The sequence below is a fragment of the Diabrotica undecimpunctata genome, chromosome 9, assembly GCF_040954645.1.
Source record: "Diabrotica undecimpunctata isolate CICGRU chromosome 9, icDiaUnde3, whole genome shotgun sequence".
In the NCBI taxonomy this organism is placed as follows: Eukaryota; Metazoa; Arthropoda; class Insecta; order Coleoptera; family Chrysomelidae; genus Diabrotica; species Diabrotica undecimpunctata.
The window spans coordinates 92,360,810-92,381,170 of NC_092811.1; the positions used below are offsets into that span (position 1 = coordinate 92,360,810).

The 20,361-nt window shown below is 34.2% G+C and overlaps 2 protein-coding genes across 4 annotated transcripts in view; both read left to right on the plus strand.

The window, feature by feature from the left end:
* LOC140450298 (uncharacterized) overlaps positions 1–20,361 on the plus strand; it is a 657,231-nt gene that overhangs the window by 333,822 nt on the left and 303,048 nt on the right. The gene's annotated exons all lie outside the window — the stretch shown is intronic.
* Positions 14,071–16,811, plus strand: LOC140449767 (uncharacterized). Its single transcript, XM_072543100.1, has 2 exons — positions 14,071–14,566; positions 14,756–16,811. The coding sequence occupies exons 1-2, from the start codon at positions 14,391–14,393 to the stop codon at positions 16,428–16,430; spliced, it is 1,851 nt and encodes a 616-aa protein (XP_072399201.1). The 5' UTR covers positions 14,071–14,390; the 3' UTR covers positions 16,431–16,811.

Consider the following 20,361-nt stretch of genomic DNA (forward strand, 5'->3'; position numbering starts at 1 on the left):
ATTGTTCATTTTCGTCATTTTTAGGATTCTTTCAAGGTAGTCGTCTCCTCCTTACATCCTAATAAAGTGAACATTATTAGAGAATTCAAAAACAATATTAAGTATCTCATTGATTTCCGTAGGATGTTCAAATTTGCCATAAAATCAATCATCATCTCAGTCATTAACATCTTAGAAGATGTTTTGTGGTTCATCATTAAGCTTCAGCAGCTCGGATAATTTGTTACATGTTCTTCTTCAGTATATATACTGTTTGCTGAGAAGCTTTTTCGTAATATCTGCCTATTGCTGTGAAAATTTGCCGCGTTAGCGTCGACTCTGAGCATTCCTTGGACCACCAAGGAGCTCCATTCTGTGATCGCTTCGATGGATATGACCAAAGAACTTTAAAGTTCTAGAGTAAACCGAACTAGAGGGACATTGATTGAATTTAATTTCATCTAAAACCGAGACATTCGTGCGGCGAACTGTCCGTGGAATTCGAAGCAGTCATCTCCATGTCTATATTTCAAAAGCATCTATGCGTCGTCTATCTGATTCTTTGATTGTCCATGTCTCGGGATGGAATGAAAAATGTGAGAAACTGTATCAAGAATATAACGAAAGCCAAAAGCAAGAATAGAAATTAGCAAGAACAACAATACAAACATTAACAAATATTAACAGTAGGCGGCCAGCAGATTGAGAGAGTAAAAAGATATACTTACTTGGGAACGATAATCACAGAAAATAACGATTATAGTGCAGAAATAAGAGTCAGAATTGAAAAAGCACTTGCCAACTTCGTGAAAATGAAAAAGATTTTATGCAGCAAAGATCTGACATTGGCCCTCAGAATAAGGCTAATTAAATGTTATGTACACAGTGTACTCTACTATGGTGCTGAATCATGGACATTAAACCGGAATACAATAAATCAACTTAACGCGTTTGAAATGTGGACATTTAGAAGATTGTTAAGTATTCTATGGGTAGATAGAGTCACGAATACAGAAGTGTTAAGGATAATAGGCAGAGAGAGGGAAATGGAAAATACAATAAAAGAAACGAAATTGCAATATCTCGGACATGTGATGAGAGGCGAAAGATACAACATCTTGAGACTCATAATTCAAGGAAAAGTAGAGGGTAGGAGAAGCGTAGGAAGGGGACGCGTTTCCTGGTTGAAGAACCTGAGAGAGTGGTTTGGTTGCAGCTCAAGGCAATTGTTCAGAGCAGCTGCCTCGAAGGTCGGAATAACCATGATGATGCCAACCTTCGTCGCGGAGATGGCACTTAAAGAAAAAGAAGACCGAGAAATTGCGCACGAATTACTGCACAGTTTGGATTTACCCAGACGACAACAATGGAAAAATTAGATTTTAGTAAATCAAGCAGAAAAGCATGGTCTTTACTTAGAAAACTTGGTAATAGCAGACTCCCAACTAGAGACATAGTCACTAGTTAGACTACTTCATATGGGTTTCCGTCACACTCCGTAATGGAGTGGTACCTATCTGACCCCAAGCTATAACCAACCATCCCTCCCCATCGCAGGGCATAACGAATGAGGAGGCTTTGTACTAAAAGTTAATCTGTATGCCCTAAAATATAAGGATCGGGCATTTTTTGGGCCTTCTGTAACTGCGTTTATTTGACTACTGCATTCCTATCATTTCTTCACTGTTCTTCTGGGTCTTCTCTGTATCCAGCTAACTGCTGTCTGGGCCGCTTATGTACTCTCCTTTGGTTTTCGTCATAGTTTGTCAACTCTCTTAATATGTAGTTTACTAGGATGGTTCCTGAGATTGTTGAAGATTATCGTCTGCGCATAGACTTAGCAACGATCTGGGTTCGGTTAGGGTATCTGCTGTATATATGGTGTATAAATACGGCGACAACACCGCTCCCTGTGGCACACCAGCCTCCATGGCTCCAGCTTCGGACAGAGTTGGCCGTATCCCAACCTTCTGTCGGCTAGGTATGAAGAGAGAAGACATGTCATCGACTCACTATAACCATATTGGTTCATTTTATACAGCATGCCTTCGTGCCAGACTCTGTCGAATGCTATACTGACATCTAGAAAGGCGACCGCTGTATATTTCTTTTCATTGAACCCTTTTGTGATATATTCTGCAAGACGCAGTACCTGAAGTTGACATGACTGTTGGGATCTGAATCCGAACTGAAAAATATAGGCACAACAAAACTTTACATTGACAATGTCAAGTAATAAATGTTACCTTGTTTATCATTGTGACTACGCTACAACTACAACCGATCACTATGCAACAAGTGATTTCATGGCCCTTTTTAAATTAAAATTTTTTTTAATGCTATGAAATGACATTAATTCGTGGGTATTTAAAATTATAGTGGCATATTAAAGTTATAAGTAAACAAAGAAAAAATAACTTAAGCGTTCGAAAAATAACTGACATTGTAAATAACATTTACATGTTAATATAGTTGTTAACATAAATTATAATTTAAACAGTTAAAGCGGAGTAACATTATAAACACTTGAAAAATATTCGCATATGCTGAAACAAGTGTTACAAACTTGTAAATAAATTGTGAAGATTTTGTACAAAATTATAGTTTTAAGGATTCGATGTGTAGTTTATACTTATTATTATAATGTCACTCACCACCTACATCGAAGCGGGTTCCCAAAGAAGACTTAAAACTTCAGCGGCATTTATTGATCTCTCGGCAGCTTACGATACAGTATTGAGAGAGGGCCTTATATACAAAAGTCTCCGTGCAATCCCCTGTAAAGCAATAGCACTCCTAATAGATAGCATGCTCAACGACCGAATGTTTCAAGTAGTGATGGGCACAGATATCAGCCTACCAAAGAAACTTAAGAATGGCCTACCACAGGGGTCAGTGCTCTCTCCACTACTATTTAGCTTATACCTAGCAGATATGCCGGAAACACAGTCAAGAAAGTTCGGATACGCCGATGACTGGGCCCTCGCTACACGATGCAGAATACTAGAAACGTCTGAAGAAGTTCTGACGGCAGACTTATATATATTGGGCAAATATTTTCGCAAGTGGCGACTTCAACCAAATGCATCCAAAACAGAAGTTAGTTGCTTTCACCTGAACAATAAACTTGCTGGAAACGAACTCAACATACTATCATTTAAAGAGCATTTAACAAAAACTGCCCAAAAGTTGAGTACAAGAAATAACATTATACAGAAGCTCTGCGGTACCACCTGGGAAGCATCGGTTTCCACTCTCCGCTCTACTGCCTTAGCCCTTGTTTTCTCGACCGCTGAATATTGTGCTCCAGTCTGAATACACAGTCCACACGTAAAAAAGGTCGACAATCAGCTGCACAGCACTATGAGGATGATAGCTGGTACAATTAAATCAACTCCCACCCAATGGCTTCCAGTATTAAGTCACATCCCACCTCCACATTTACGACGAGTCGACGCACTTACACGTGAATACAAAAAGATCATGAACAATATAAACCTGCCGATTCACCAAGGTACCGAGGATGCACGAAATACCCGTCTCCGTTCTAGAAAACCACCAATGAAAACGGCAAGAATGATACATGAGGAGTTCAACATCACGAATGCATGGTCCCAAGAATGGAACGAATGGCAAAATAACATGCCCTGCATTACCCACAAGCCACCAGGTTTTGATCTTCCACGCAAAACACGGTCCACTCTAAATAGGATCTGAACCAGACATGGCAGATGTGCATACATGCTACATAAATGGGGAAAGAACCCGTCTCCTCAATGTGACTGTGGGGAGAACCAAACCACCGACCACATTATTCAAGAGTGTCCCTCAAGATCCTACAATGGTAGCCCTGAAGACTTCCTGTTTGCAACTTCAGAGTCAATTGATTATATAAATACACTTGATGTTTGTTTGTAACTATTTAAAGTTTGTCAAATACCTATATTACTAGTGTTTGTGTATTTGTTCTAAATGTGTTGTAATTGCCATACGATAAATAAATAAAACTTATTATTTAATGGTCTTTTAAACTTTATGTAAAAGCGTTCTTTTTATATTATTTGGCGAAAAATATCACTATTAACACACTACTCCATCTCTATATTTACGACGATGGCCAAAAGCGACATGGTGTTTAAAAGGCAAAAAGCGTGTGTGGCCTAACACTGTAGTTGGACTAGGAGTGAATGAATGGTCGACATCCATTCAGAAAACGTAGTAATAAGTGGATTAATAAAATCCGTAAGAATTTATTATCAATTTAATAGCTGACAGTTACGGAGTAGCCCACCAATCGACCGTTAAAAGCGTTTAGTCATTTCTAGTCGGAAAAATTACGATAACTGTTATTTTCCAGATGATAGCTTTAATGAACAGTCATGGTGTTATTTCATGATTTATTATGTCTCCCTCTTAATTGTTAATCGACATTATATTATATTCTTCATCCACCTGCTATCAGTCAATCTTGCCACATGACCAACATAGCTCCAATTTAGTTTTGCAATTAGAATATTTGGGTTCTTTAGTGTACTTCTTGTTTTTTTTATGGAAAGTTCGTAACTTTAAACTTGAAAATTTGAAAAACGTAACCGTCAAACAACTTTCGTTTATAATAATACCTCACTATTTTTTGAAATAATCTTTTTTGAAAACGTGGAAATCAAAACGTTAAACAGCAGTTAAAAATAATAATTATTGAAATCATCGACCAAAACAACAAGATGGAACTTAGAATAGATGGACAACGTACGGAATCTATAGACATGAACAACATAATAAGACGAGGACTCATTAATCTATATACTCTTCAATTTAATTCTGGATGAAGTCATCAAAACCGTTAATAAATCAAGGCAATTTAATCCAATATTGATAGCCCGATATTGATAGACGGAAAAGATCTCCGCATAATTCATTACCTTTAATGGAATCAAGGAGCAGCCTTAAAATATTCCAACCTTCTTCTTGTGTCCTGCCCGTTTATCGTGCGTTGGCTATAAAATTGGTTATACTAGTTTTGTTGACGGCAGCTCGGAAAAGGGATGCAGAGGATCTGTTAAACCAGAAAGAATCTCAAATCTGACATTCCGATTACACTACTAAAGTATACAAAGAGGTGTCCGACAAGGCTCTGTCATGTCTTCATTGTTCTTTAACATTGTATTCTGAATGCATATTCAAACAAGCACTAGACGGCGCCGAAATTGGTATTAAAATAAACGTTTAATATATTAACATATCAGGTATGCAGGCGATACCGTTCTGATGTAGAAAAAATGGAAGGCTTACAAAATATACTAGACAGTGTTAATAATGCAAGTGAAGCAATGTGGCTGACAATAAATGTTGATCTAAATAACACTCAATTAGAAATTCACAAATTCAGATACTTAAGAGTAGTACCTGGTAATGAGAAGTAGTATCGAAATATAGAAATAAAAACATAACTAGAACAGACTAGGAACATGTACAATAAACGGAATCAAATTATCAATAATATGTACAATAAATATATATACTAAAACAATTTTTAATTGAAGGTGATTACTTGGCAACATTGCACTTAAAGCGACGAAATCATATTCCACTTATCAACGTTGCAGTGGCGTACCAAAATAATATTTTAATTATTTATTTAAATATAGTAAAATTTTATTATTATTATAAAGAACCTAATACAGTATGTACATCAAAAAACAGAAACCTTTGCAAAATACATATTTTTTTATTAGACTAAACAATCTGAAATTTTAATATACGATCTCGTTATTACACTTCGTTCTCTATTTATAGAATTACTGTGTTCTGTAAACGGTATATTTGTTTTTTTTTTTAAACTTCGTTTGAAAGTTTCCTTTCGTTGTGTTAATTTTTTTATATTCCATATAAATTAAAATAAAGTAAGCTAAACTATCATGTGAATGCGTGTATATAGTAGTGCATTTTTCAGTAAATTCTCGAAATATGAAAGGAAGATGGCACTAACTACTAAAGAATTAATAGCTTTGTTAGAAAAAGACAGATTGTGAAAATGCTGATCCGCTTAATATGGCTTATTTGACGTCGGAATCAGATGAAGTTTTCGATGTAGAAGACATTGATGATAATATTATTTGTGATTGGGAATTTTGACGATTCTGATTATGATATTCGGATATTCTTCTGGCATGGACAAAACACATTACGAATCGAGCAGTATTAAACACCATAAATAGGGAGTTAGAACTTATAGCAACGATTAAAAAAAGAAAGACCTCGTACCTACAAGGTACGAGTTAATGACAAATATAACCTGCTGCGAATATTAATTGAAGGAAAGATAGAGGGTCGAAGTGGAGTAGACAGAAGAGCCATGTCATGACTTCGCAATAGCAGAGCTGGAACGGGCATGAAGGTTCAACAATTACTAAGAGTGGCACAGAATAGAGACCATTTTGATTTAGTGATTGCAAACCTCCAGTAGTGGAGTGCACCAGAAGACGATTAATAGCCCAAGATCCAGATAGTTTACAAAGACTAGTCCACAGATTGAAGACAAGACAAAAATAATTTAATATAACGAACTCAAAACAAACAAAAGAAAACAAACAAAAGAAAACAAAAATAATACTAATCTGTAAATAATCCGCCAGAGTAAAGTAGAAATATATGACGTCATCATTGATCAAGTAATGGAAACAAAATACAAAAAGCAAATAAACTGACAGCTTAGACAGCTTAGTATAGACCAATAATGATGTATGCACCAGAAACAAGAACCGACATAGTCATAACACAAAAGCTATTGGAAGCAGCTGTAATAAGAATACTAAAAATAATTAGATATTGAATTCGGTAGAATAGGAGAATTTATACGTAACAGAAAAAAAGAATGGAATGATTACTAGAGCTATCAGTCTGCCAATGAATAAGTTTAATTGTTTATGCAGAGGAATAACAAGAAGAAGATGAGAAAATTGGCGTCTCTTGTTAGTCTGCTTTGCATAATTGCTGCTGAAAAAATTAAAATAATCGATTTCTGCATATTTTTATTTCTGCACGTATTTCGTCTTGTATCACACTCTCGGTATATTCATGATGCGAGTTAACAGATTTATGGCATTTTATTTTAAACATTGTTGAATCTTGCCTTCCATTTTGTACATTATATACAAAGATGCTACTTTTAAAATCATCGGCAATTTATCCCACTTCCCTAATTATGTTGAAAACACGCGTTATTAAAAATCCTGTAACCATTAGTACATTGATATCATCTGATCTAACTACATCAACTCACTTTATTTTATGTAGTGTTTAAGCAACTTATTCGTTTGAATTTTATTTAATATTCCTTATAGCTCGTGTCGAATTTACGACTTCATCCGCTGGAGCCTTTCCTTTGCAATTGCTATTGATTGATTGAATAAAAATAATATAAAACCGACCCTGTCGTTTAAGAAGATATACCAAAGTTTCACATGCCTCTAGTACGAGGCGCCACAATGAGTAGGCGACCCAAATTGTCGACTGTTCCACTCGAAGTTTGTATACAACGTTGATTTGAACTATTTGAGGACAAGTATGGTAGTGGCAGTCTAAGAGGCACCTCCATTCACAATAGAGCTAATTTTGATTGTATTGAGGACATTCGCGTTTGATGTTGATATACCATGTAAGGAAGAAATGTTATTTAATTTAATAAAATTGAATTTGCTTATGCGAGTACAAGAATGTACTCAATTTCATGTTTATAGGACAAAGAAAAAACAGCATTTTAAAAGGAAATAATTTGAATTGAACACAACCAAAGTTGCAACAAATTTTAAAGAAAATATGTCGGAGGGAGACATATTGCCTGTTTGGATACTGATAATATAATTAGACTCCCATATGTATGGAATTATTAGATAAAAAAATTATTATTTAGACGGAACAAGGGTAAATTTAGGACACAAAATTCCATGTGTGGGTTGACGAATCGGTAAAATTTTCGTGGCGTTTTTGTCTAGTCTTTTAACAGGTCTTAAAAATCGATCGTACGAGGGCAAAATACTTATTATTACCATAGTATAAAAAATTACACACATTTAGAGTGAAACAGAATGTGTAAAAAATGGTTTATGGTTGTTTGACTCAAAAAAGAGCGGCGATTATCATGAAGAGATGAACTCTGAGAGTTTCAGAAGGTGGTTTGCAAGTACATTGCCCTGTTAAGAAGATAACTGTGTAATAGTTCTTGATAATGTCTCTTATTATTCTCGAAAAATTGAAAAACTACTGCATCATGGAACAAACAGAAAATAAAACACTAGCTACACTCAAAAGATATTCATTTCGATGACGATATGTTAAAAGTGGAACTTTTGCAATTAGTGGCCCCACATTATTAGAAACAATAAAATTACGAAATTCTACCACTTACGTAATTCTCCATTATAACCTAGGAGCTTTACTGATAACTAACAAAGTTGTATAAATTAAGTGAAATAATTACTGAAAACACAAATATTTTGATTAATATGGTAATATCCCTAATTTTAATACAAAAATTTCTTTATCCCATTTCATTCCAAAAATCCGTCGAAACGGGTATAATCGCTCCCAGAAAACCTCACTGACTGGCGATCGCGGAGCCAGTGGAGTGAAACCATAAGTAAATCACGACAAAGAAGGTGATAGTCGGCAAGCGGTTAGCGAGATAACGCGCATCACCTGACATCTTCCCGCGTACCACTAGTGGTACGAATACCACCGGTTGGGAACCCTTAACCTAAACAATAATAGTTTTTGTGTTTTTACTCATAAAATAATTCATTAGTTGTCCATCTTTCATATTTAGTCTCTATCATTATCGCAGCATTATCTCCTATTTTGTGATTGATATCAAGGTTGCATACCAGCTCCCAGTACTTATCCATGTTCCCAAGTTTCATGTATAAATTGGTATATTTTCTTCACCGCCTCTTGTTCGTGTTCCAGCATCGTGGTACCGAGATGCTGAAAGTACCGGAAGTGTTTTAAAAGGTATCTTTATAGTTTTGATATTTTTTAAAACTTTTTTTTAACTAGATGTGTTGATTTTGTTTGATCGCACTACGCAGTACTCCGAGAGAGAGGTTTGGAATGACACTGATTACAAAAAAAAACAAAAATCATGATTGTCAGTAAGAACAAGATTGAAGACGAAATAATCTACTAAAAACTTACTAATATATCAGGCTTGCTCAGCTAGTTAATGCTAAGCCCATCTTTCAAGCTGGATAAAAAAAATCAAAGAACATCCTTGATGTGTAAAAATAATTATCCTTCACTAGACCCAGGTATCGTTTACAAAACTGCTTTAGTAACGAAGAAACTGAAGGATTTGAAAAATATTTGTCTCCCCTTTACTTGCAGCTTAAACTCAAAAACTTTCGCTTTTATCGCCAAAACTCTTTTGGGTTAAATGAAATACATTGACATTATAAAAAACATTACTGGAACGGAATTTAGTTGTTGGAAAAAATATAGTTGAATACACAATAAATTTAACAAAAAAGAGGATTCATTGAGTAAAACATGCCTTCTTTAACTTTTGGACTAAGAACTTTTCAACTTGCCCTCGTAAAGGAAACAAGAAAATGAAAACTTGTAAAAGAACACCTCCTTTGACCAGAGATACAAATATTCATCCTACGTAGTATTTTAACCGAACATCAATTAAATATTTGTCTTCCCTGCCGTTCTCCCGGACTATAACAACAAACACTGCACCGTAATGATAAACTCCTATGGGACCATCAACAACTTCCTGCCATGTCAAACTTGATTGGCCACATGCAGGCACCGCTGGCTGTGATCATGTGAGTGACAACCATCGTTAGCTCGCCACTCTTTTATCAAATTGACGCTCTACCGGTAGTGTCTAGTTTCCAATGCAGAAGTAGAAGGACGTATCTCGCTTTTGGTGTCGCTAGCAGGAAATGACTCCACATTGTTAACAGGAATCGTTAGACGATTGGACGGATATGGGAAGCGATAAAGCTCATTTTTGTATCCTTATGAAAATGCAGTATCGGAAAACGGTTAGTCATTGTGGCTAATTTTTCCTTTGGGGTTTAAAAAGTTTCAGCAAAGAAGTTATTGCAATCCTATCTTATACCAGTCTCAAAGACAATAATTTGCAATAAAATAATATTAATTTAACCCTTTCGCGACTTAAGAATTTTTATGAACTGAACTTTTGTGTTATTAAGGCTCAAATCTTATTTTTATGTGATTTTCACTATTTGTTAAATGTATTGACCTATATTTTGATTAATATTACCATCATGTATGTCCCTCCAGGTTATACTTATGTCTCAGTAGTGCAAAACTCAATGACAGAAGGAAACACAAAAACGTTTTTATTGTAGAAAATCATATAAAATAACATTATTTATCATGTATGAAATATCTTTAAACGATGCATACATAATGCAATGTTACACTTACAGCAAGAAACCTTTGTTCTTTTAGCATTTAGTGACATCGGTGGCATCTTCGTCGAGTTTTCCCTTCAATGGGTAAATGCTCTTCAATATTTTATAGAGAAATTGTAGTTTTTGATGGTCTACCATAATAATGTGCGTCTTTTTACGGAAGCGTTTTGTCTGCCACAACTGATTAGCTGCTATATTAATGGCACAATAAATTTCAGAAGAGGAATTTTTTATGGTGTATTTCTTTATAAAATATCTAAGAATTCACCACCGACGTCAGAAGTAGTTTATAAAATACCTTCTTTCACCATTTATTAGATTTTCTGTCTATATCGTACAACCCACACAGGTGATCTGCAAGATCGACTCCGCCCATAATTTGATTGTAAAATAAAGCTGACTGTAGACAAGAAACATTCGTTTTTAAGCCATCTTTCATTTTTATTTCGTCTAAACCAATTTCAGCTCTGTGACAATTACTAATTACAATCAACAAGGAAACTAAGTTCCTGTAGCTGGCTGTATACCATGTATCACAAAAAATTTATTTAAAACTTCCTTTATAAAAGATATATATTAAAACACCCTATCGGGCTACATCACAGAATGTTTTCAAAATTAATATTCCATCATCAGTGCTATCTGGATGTACATGTTTTGAGCCACTAAATAATTGGGTAAAAACCCGTTAAATGTTGTTAAATTGAATTTGAGTTACATTCTACTTCTTCAAGTGCCATCTTCGTTCAGAAGGTTGGCGATCATCAGGACTATACGTATTTTCGAAACTGCTGACCGAAACAATTCGTTGTTGCTACAACTATACCATTCCCGTAGATTCTTTAGCCAGGAGTTTCGTCTTCTTCCTATGGACCTTTTTCCTGCTATTTTCCATTGCATAATTCGCCTCTTGTAATGGGTCCCAAGTATTGCAGTTTTCGTTTTTTGATCGTAAATATGACTTCCTTTTCTTTATTCATTCTTCTCAAGACCTCGACATTTGTGACTCTCTCGGTCCATGATATTCTCAGGATTCTGCGATACATCCACAGTTCAAATGCCTCTAATTTTTTGGTATCAATCTTTTTCAACGTCCATGACTCCATTCCGTAGAACAGCACAGAAAGTACGTAACATATCATCAGGCGAAGTTTCATTTCAAGGCTCAAATCTCTTCCGCAGAACACTCTCTTCATTTTAGTAAATATGGATCTGGCTTTTTCTATTCTTATTTTGATTTCTGCTGAGCTATCGTTGTCTTCATTTATAAAAGTGCCTAAATATTTGTATTTGCTAACTCGATCGATAATTTCATTGTGTAAATATAAATTTTGGACATTTTGTGTTGATTTCGATATTACCATAAATTTAGTTTTCTTTATGTTCAAAGATAGTCCATATTACCATAAACACCATTTATTTTAATACCTACGGATTGCTCAGAGAGTGTTCTATTCATTACGTCTTCGGAATAGAGATTAAACAGGGTTGGTGACAGTAAACACCCTTGTCTCACACCTCGCTTTATTTCAATTTCTTCAGTGGTATTATTCTCTACTCTCACCACTGCTTTCTGATTGTAGTACATATTTGCTATGAGTCGGATGTCTCGTTTATCTAAATTCTTTTCTCTCAGGAGTCTGATTAGGTGATCATGCCGCACTTTATCAAAGGCCTTGTTGTAATCTATGAAACACATGAATACATCTTGATTTATGTCAAGACATCTTTGAGACATAACGTTCAGTGCAAACAACGCCTCTCTTGTTCCAAGTCCATTTCGGAATCCAAACTGGGTATTATTGATGTCCATTTCCAGTTTTCTGTGTACTCTAGAGTGTATAAATTTCAGTACATGGCTCATCAGACTGATTGTACGGTAATCACTACATTGTTTGGCATTTATCTTTTTTGGTATAATAACAAAGGTGGATAAAAGGATAAAAGGATTTGAAAAAACATTTGTCTCCCCTTGACTTGCAGCTTAACTCAAAAACTTTCGCTTTTATCGCTAAAACTCTTTTGGGTTAAATGAAATACATTGACATTATAAAAAAAACATTACTGGAACGGAATTTGGTTATTGGAAAAAATATAGTTGAATACACAATAAATTTAACAAAAAAGAGGATTCATTGAGTAAGACATGCCTTCTTTAACTTTTGGACTAAGAACTTTTCAACTTGCCCTCGTAAAGAAAACGAGCAAATGAAAACTTGTAAAAGATCACCTCCTTTGACCAGAGATACAAATATTCATCCTACGTAGTATTTTAACCGAACATCAATTAAATATTTGTCTTCCCTGCCGTTCTCTTGGACTATAACAACAAACACTGCACCGTAATGATAAACTCCTATGGGACCATCAACAACTTCCTGCCATGTCAAACTTGATTGGCCACATGCAGGCACCGCTGGCTGTGATCATGTGAGTGACAACCATCGTTAGCTCGCCACTCTTTTATCAAATTGACGCTCTACCGGTAGTGTCTAGTTTCCAATGCAGAAGTAGAAGGACGTATCTCGCTTTTGGTGTCGCTAGCAGGAAATGACTCCACATTGTTAACAGGAATCGTTAGACGATTGGACGGATATGGGAAGCGATAAAGCTCATTTTTGTAGCCTTATGAAAATGCATTATCGGAAAACGGTTAGTCATTGTAGCTAATTTTTCCTTTGGGGTTTAAAAAGTTTTAGCAAAGAAACTTTTTTCAGACCCTTTCGTTAAGACTTTTTAATTTTTATAAACTGAACTTTTGTGTTATTAAGGCTCAAATCTTATTTTTATGTGATTTGCACTATTTGTCAAATGTATTGACCTATATTTTGATTAATATTACCACCATGTATGTCCCTCCAGGTTATAATTATGTCTCAGTAGTTGCAAAACTCAATGAAAGAAGGAAAGACAAAAACGTTTTTATTGTAGAAAATCATATAAAGTAACAGTATTTATCATGTATGAAATATCTTTAAACGATGCAAATGTTCTTCAATATTTTATATAGAAATTGTAGTTTTTGATGGTCTACCATATATAATGTGCGTCTTTTTACGGAAGCGTTTTGTCTGCCACAACTGATTAGCTGCTATATTAATGGCACAATAAATTTCAGAAGAGGAATTTTTTATGGTGTATTTCTTTATAAAATATCTAAGAATTCACCACCGACGTCAGAAGTAGTTTATAAAATACCTTCTTTCACCATTTATTAGATTTTCTGTCTATATCGTACAGCCCACACAGGTGATCTGCAAGATCGACTCCGCCCATAATTTGATTGTAAAATAAAGCTGACTGTAGACAAGAAACATTCGTTTTTAAGCCATCTTTCATTTTTATTTCGTCTAAACCAATTTCAGCTCTGTGACAATTACTAATTACAATCAACAAGGAAACTAAGTTCCTGTAGCTGGCTGTATACCATGTATCACAAAAAGTTTATTTAAAAATTCATTCATAAAAGATATATATTAAAACACACTATCGGGCTACATCACAGAATGTTTTCGGAAATAATATTCCATCGTCAATGCTATCTGGATGTACATGTTTTGAGCCACTAAATATGTGGGTAAAAACCCCTTAAATGTTGTTAAATTGAATTTTAGTTACAATATTTGATCTTATATGAATCGCAAACTGCAGAAAGGCAACAAGTCCAATATGTACGAATTTTGTGTATTTTAATAAAATTGTTTCCAGTAGCAAAACGCAACGTTTACTACAAAAAGGAAACACGTCCGCATATTAGTATTGGCATGGCAACGCTTTCAATATTCTATTTACTGCAGAAAAGAAACTAGTCCAGGACACGTTTTCTTTCTGCGGTAAACAGTTGCGGCGCTAGAGCTGCGTGGCAAATATTCGAACTATCCTCACAGCTGAGTTTAGTCAGACAATATTGTGCTGTATTTATTGATGATTGTTGTCGTCTTCACTGTGGTTAATAATTAGATTAAAATGAGTGGTTCAGATGAGGAATGGGGAATGGGAATAAACAAGAAAAGAAAAGGTGTTACGAATGATGACAAATATAAAAGGAATATAATAAAGAAGTCTAAAGTAGCTGGACAAGAACATGTAAACTGGGTTGGCAAAACTGTACCAGCTAAAAAACCAGGCTCAAATTTTTGCAGGTAAATATTGTTTTATTCATTGTTGTTAATTTGTACATTTTGGTTTAAATACGATTTTACTGATACTTTAATCTTGTGTATATTTCGAAGTAATATTAGGCTACTAAAACCTAACCTCAAAGTCATTTACTTATCTCCAATATCTTTTTCTCTAAATTACTGTTACAATAAAGTCTTTTGTTGTTTCAGTTGCAAATCCAATTGCCTTGGAGTTTTCACTGAAAAAGATATGATTGAAATATTCGCCAAACTACATAACATGACAACCAAAACGGAACAGGACATTTACATCCAATCTGTTATGGAAGTTAGTCAGATTGCAAGGGAAAGACCCAGGTCTAGTTCGTCAACCGCGAAACCCAAGGCTTTCAGTGTGATTTATTATGTAGTACACAATGGAAAACGTACAAAAGTATGTAAAAATGGATTTATGAAAACCTATGGATACACTGCAAAGCAGTGTTACCGTTTGTCCCATCTATTGCAACTAAATGAAACAGCAACTGACAACAGAGGAAAAAACGTTTCAGGAAATGCAATACCTGGGTCCGTACTATCTAAATTAAGGGCCCATGTAGAATCATTCCCCACCAAAGTACATCACTATACAGGAAAAGAAAGAAAGTATTTTTCAGCTAATATGAATTTAAAAATCATGTACGACATGTTCATTAAAAAAGAACATAGTTTCCTTATTTCAACATTAGGAACTGAGAAAAGGCTCTCCTACAAGTTTTTTTCGACATATTTCAAGGAAAACTACCCTTCTATTGGCTTTGCCCAACCAGTTAAAGATGCATGTGTTACATGTGAGGAACTAAATTTAAAAATAAAAAGTCCTGTTTTGAATGAGAATGCAAAGCGAGTAGCTGTCGCCGAGCTAACAGTACATAAACGTAAATCTAAAAAGTTCTATGCATCACTGAAAGAAGTGACCACGCAGTGTGTCAGTATGCCTGAAAAAAATGTTGGTATCTGCATAGATTTTATGGCCAACGTATCTCTACCTTGTATTCCTGTGCAAGATACCTATTACCTTAGACAGCTCACTGTAAACGTTTTTGGTGTGCATAATCTCGCGACACGGGAATGTACAATTTTTATCTATCATGAAGGTGAAGGGGGTAAAGGCTCAAACGAAGTTTGTACTATGTTAGATTGGTACATAAAAAACAAAATTGGCAGTGGTGTAAAAAACCTTTATCTGTTTGGGGACAACTGCTCAGGGCAAAATAAAAATAATACTGTGATTCGCATGATGATGTACTTGTGTGAGATAAAAAAGTTTAATGAAGTCAAACTAACCTTTCCTGTTAGGGGCCACTCTTTTATGCCAAATGACAGAGATTTTGGCATCATCAGAAGAAAATTAAAGCAAGAAGAACGATATTATACTATTAATGAGGTTGAAGAGCTTATAATGAAATCATCCAAAATTGACGGCAAATTTTCTGTTATTAAAATGACTGCTGATGATTTCATTGACTTTAGGTCATGGTGGCCCCAGTTTTATAAAAAAACCTGCCTAAGTGATGATTCGTATGGCAAAAATGTCCCAAGAAACCAAAAAAGGGCTTTTGCCATATCACAATACAGAGAAATGACTTTTTCATCAAAGAATCCTAACACGGTTCAATGTAAGATGAACATCGGCGGCTTCATAATGGATGAATTCAAACTACGGAATACAGTACAGCCAATTCAGGCTCCTACTAGAAGAGCATATTCAATTGTACTTCCAATTAACAACAAGAAAATAGAAGACCTGAAGAAAACATTGGTATACATCCCGGAAGAAAAAATTAATTTTTGGAATCCGATTTTGTCATGGCCAATTACACCGGCATTAACAGAAGAAAACTAAAAACTTGAACTGAAATTTACTTCAAAGTTTTAATTTATGATTTAATTGCTTTATTTCATGTATAGGACATTGTTTTATTTCATTAAAATTAGTTCTCATAAAATATTCTGTTTATATATTGATTGTTTTCCTTAGAACTTCTTAAAGTTTCTTGATTACGGCAAAAAGGGAACATGTCCTTAACACAAAAAAATTCTCTACCCTCTCCTCTTAAAATATTTAAATATTTTATAAGTCTGTAGTAGTCCAGAATGCCCAATCACATAATCCTTAAATGCAAAAAAATTAATACCAGTAGTGTGTTTGAGTTTACCAAGTTTTTTATCTCTCCTGAAAAATTGGCAAACTTGGACTTGTTGCCTTTCTGCAGTTTGCGATTCATATACTAGGATGTTTAAGTTACAACAAGAATTGATAATATGGCAACGTAAGACTCCACTGGAGGTTGCTAGTCCTGAGACAAAGTGTCTACGAGGACTTGTTGATAGCAACTCAGTCAAATAATGTAAATCAAATTCAATTTTACAACATTTAACGGGTTTTTACCCAAGTGTTTAGTTGCTCAAGACATGTACATCCAGATAGCACTGATGTGGAATATTAATTCCGAAAACGTTGTGTGATGTAGCCCGATAGGGTGTTTAATATATCGCTGGTGTAATTCTAATACCTCGTAACGCAATTTTTATGGAATTTTAGGTTATGAGTAGACTTCGGCAAATATGCATTTGTAAATCATTTTTGTTTTGATATTCAAAGCGTAAACACTCGTTGTGCGTAACAAAAAGGAAGATTGTGATTTTATAATGCCTAAAACAACCAGTGCTTCAACTTGGATTTAACCTTATAAAGGCTGTCTATGGATATGGGAAAAATCTACTGTTCAGTCTGTGGCAAAATTGTAAGTATCTAATATTTTCTATTAAATATCTAATATTTCATACATACAGGGTGTTTCCAAATGACACTTACAACGTTTGACTGTAGATACTTCTCGAAAAATTGAACAAAACGATATAGTTAATGAGGGGTCAAACTTATTTACTTTTCGAGATACAGGGTGTTAAAATTAAAAAAAATTAAATTCTTTTAGTTAATAACAACAATAACTTAAAAACCAATAAACGTATTTACTTGAAATTTAGTACTCGTAGGTTGTTTTTAAATGAAAAATAGCTTCCTTTAGTGAGGAATTGACAATTGACAAAAAATTGTCCATGGTACAATACAATGGTGTGTATTTAGAAAAATTTTTCACCTTTACTTTTTTTTATGAAGTCAGCTATTCTAAAACACAATTATTTTTATTGTAATTGAATTAGCAAAAAAAAACTTTTGTTGAATTTTAAAATAAGTTATATGATGTACTAATGGTTAGTAACAAAAACTAATTTGTGGATTAATACTGCATTTAAAACACTTAGCTAGTGTTTTTTTTTCCAAACCAGTTATTTGATTAACCAAAAACACCTTGTATATTTTTATATTTTAAAGGTTGGGTTAAAATAAAGGTTTTTATTTTTATCTATAGATAGCATGTGAGAAGAAATTTCAGATAGACCAACATGTGAGAACTGCTTCACACATTGCAAAAAAAGGAAAAATAGGAGGAAAACATCAAACTTCAATGGCTAAATGTTTCCAATCTACTTCAAAAAAATTAGATGAGCAAGAAACTTTTAATGAAGACTTGTGTCGCGCATTAGTGTCTGCAAACATACCGCTTTCAGAATTAGCAAATGTAAATTTTAGTTCGTTAGTCTAAAAAAATATTGCAAACTTAATGTTCCAAGTGATCGGTCTCTAAGAAGAAATAATGTGAACGGGCTATACTCGTCGGTGTTAATTAATATTAAGGAAGAAATTGCAGATAATTATTTTTACATATCTGTAGACGAAACCACTGATTCCTCAGGAAAGTATATTGCTCATTTATTGATTGGTGTTCTTAAAGAAGATACCTTACCAAAATCTCATCTTATTTCATGCCAGCAACTTGAGAAAACAAATGCTTTAACAATTTCGCGTTTTATACAAGAAACTTTAGCAACTTTTTTTCTTCCGACAACTATTCCTTCTAATAAATTACTGCTTATTTTATCGGATGCTGCTCCTTATATGGTGAAAGCAGGACAAAATTTAAAAATATTTTTCCCAGATTTAATACATGTTACTTGTGTAGCGCATGGATTAAACAGAGTTGCAGAGGAAATACGAAAAAAGTTTCCTCTTGTAAATACCATGATATCCAGTGTCAAAAAAGTATTTCTTAAATCTCCTATAAGAATTCAACTTTATAAAGAAATGCTACCTAACATTCCTCTTCCACCACAACCTATTTTAACGCGGTGGGGAACATGGTTAGAAGCAGCTAATTTTTATGCAGATCATTTTGTTAAAATAAAGAACATAATTGATACGTTAACAGATGAAAGTTCCCAATCTCTTTTGGATTCTAAACAAACTTTTCAGAGTAACTTGCTTCAACAAGAACTTTCATTTATAAAATCAAATTTTAGTTTTGTTCAAAAAACAATTACTCAGTTAGAATCACCAAAACTGTCATTGTTCAAAGTACAGCATTAATAAAAGAATTTGCGTCATGTTGTCGGAACGTTAGAGGTAATATTGGAAAAGATATTTTAAAAAAATTTGAAGCTACTATGGAAAAAAATAAAGGTTACCATATTCTTTCTGAAGTAGTCAGTGTTCTAGCTGGAAATATTTCGGAAACAATTAATTTAGAACCAAATGTTTTGGTTAGTTTGAAAAATGCTCCCGTTACATCAGTTGATGTTGAACGAAGTTTTTCCATATATAAATATATGTACTCAGACAGAAGCCACAAGTTTTTGTTAGAAAATTTTGAACACCACTTGGTCATTTATTGTTACCATAATTCTAAATAAGTTTATTCATACTTAAAAATGATGTAGTTACTTAAAATAAATGTAAATCTTAATGAATAGTAGGAAATATTTAGTTATGTACACTTTTTTTTTTAAATAAAATTGTTACTATTTTACGATTTTTTTATTTATTTGTATGCATATTTTGTAAAATATTTGCATATTTTCGGGTAAACACGTGCATATTTATGCGCATATTTTCTACATTTTTATTTGCATATTTGCCGAAGTCTAGTTATGAGCTATTCCCATAGTAAAAAGTGAGCTAAATCGATTGAAAAATACCACGTAACCCATCGACGAACAGATTTGTTGTTATCACCTTTTAAAAAATACCACGTATCCAAATGTTATAAAGTTTGGATTTGTTTTTGGGTTATGAGTTATTGAATAAGAAATATCTAGTAACCCACCACAATGAATGACAAACTTCAAAGTCGTTGCATTTGGTGCATTTGGTATACGAGATATTGATATTATTGTAGAAGCTAACGATGAAGCTCAATACTGCTATTACCGAAAAAGAAAGTTCTTTCGTGACCATGATTGATGTTTCAACAGAAGAGGCTAATACTACTCCTCCCAATGAAAGTAAGCCATTTTGTCATATATTTTGATTTATAGATTACTCTGCGATCTAAATAATGCCACTCGAAAGATCCACTTATCGGCTCCTGTTTTGTGTACTGATATTATTATGTTTTTTTGATTGCAGATCATGAAGACCATTCAGAAATGACTGATAATGAGACTGGAGTCCTACAGAAAAAAAGAAAGAAGAAACCAAATAGCATTTAATGGCAGAAAAATGAGGCTAAAAGACGGCGATGTGAGGGTGAACAGTACCTTGGTTACACTAGAGTAAATAAAGTAGTTAAACCAAACAAACCACGGGATGCTCGACAGCTTGGGGCCCCGTGCACCTCCAAAGAGTGCAGTCGAAGAATAACACGATATTGCTCGAAAATTACAGAAAGCCAGCGGCAGAAAATCTGGGAGAAAGTCTTCCAGCAAATTGTATT

Excerpts from the sequence above, each read along its gene's own strand:
- LOC140449767 (XM_072543100.1), top strand. The coding sequence starts at position 14,391 with ATGAGTGGTTCAGATGAGGAATGGGGAATGGGAATAAACAAGAAAAGA. Across the intron at positions 14,567-14,755 it reads CCAGGCTCAAATTTTTGCAG|TTGCAAATCCAATTGCCTTG; the intron begins GTAAATATTGTT and ends TTGTTGTTTCAG.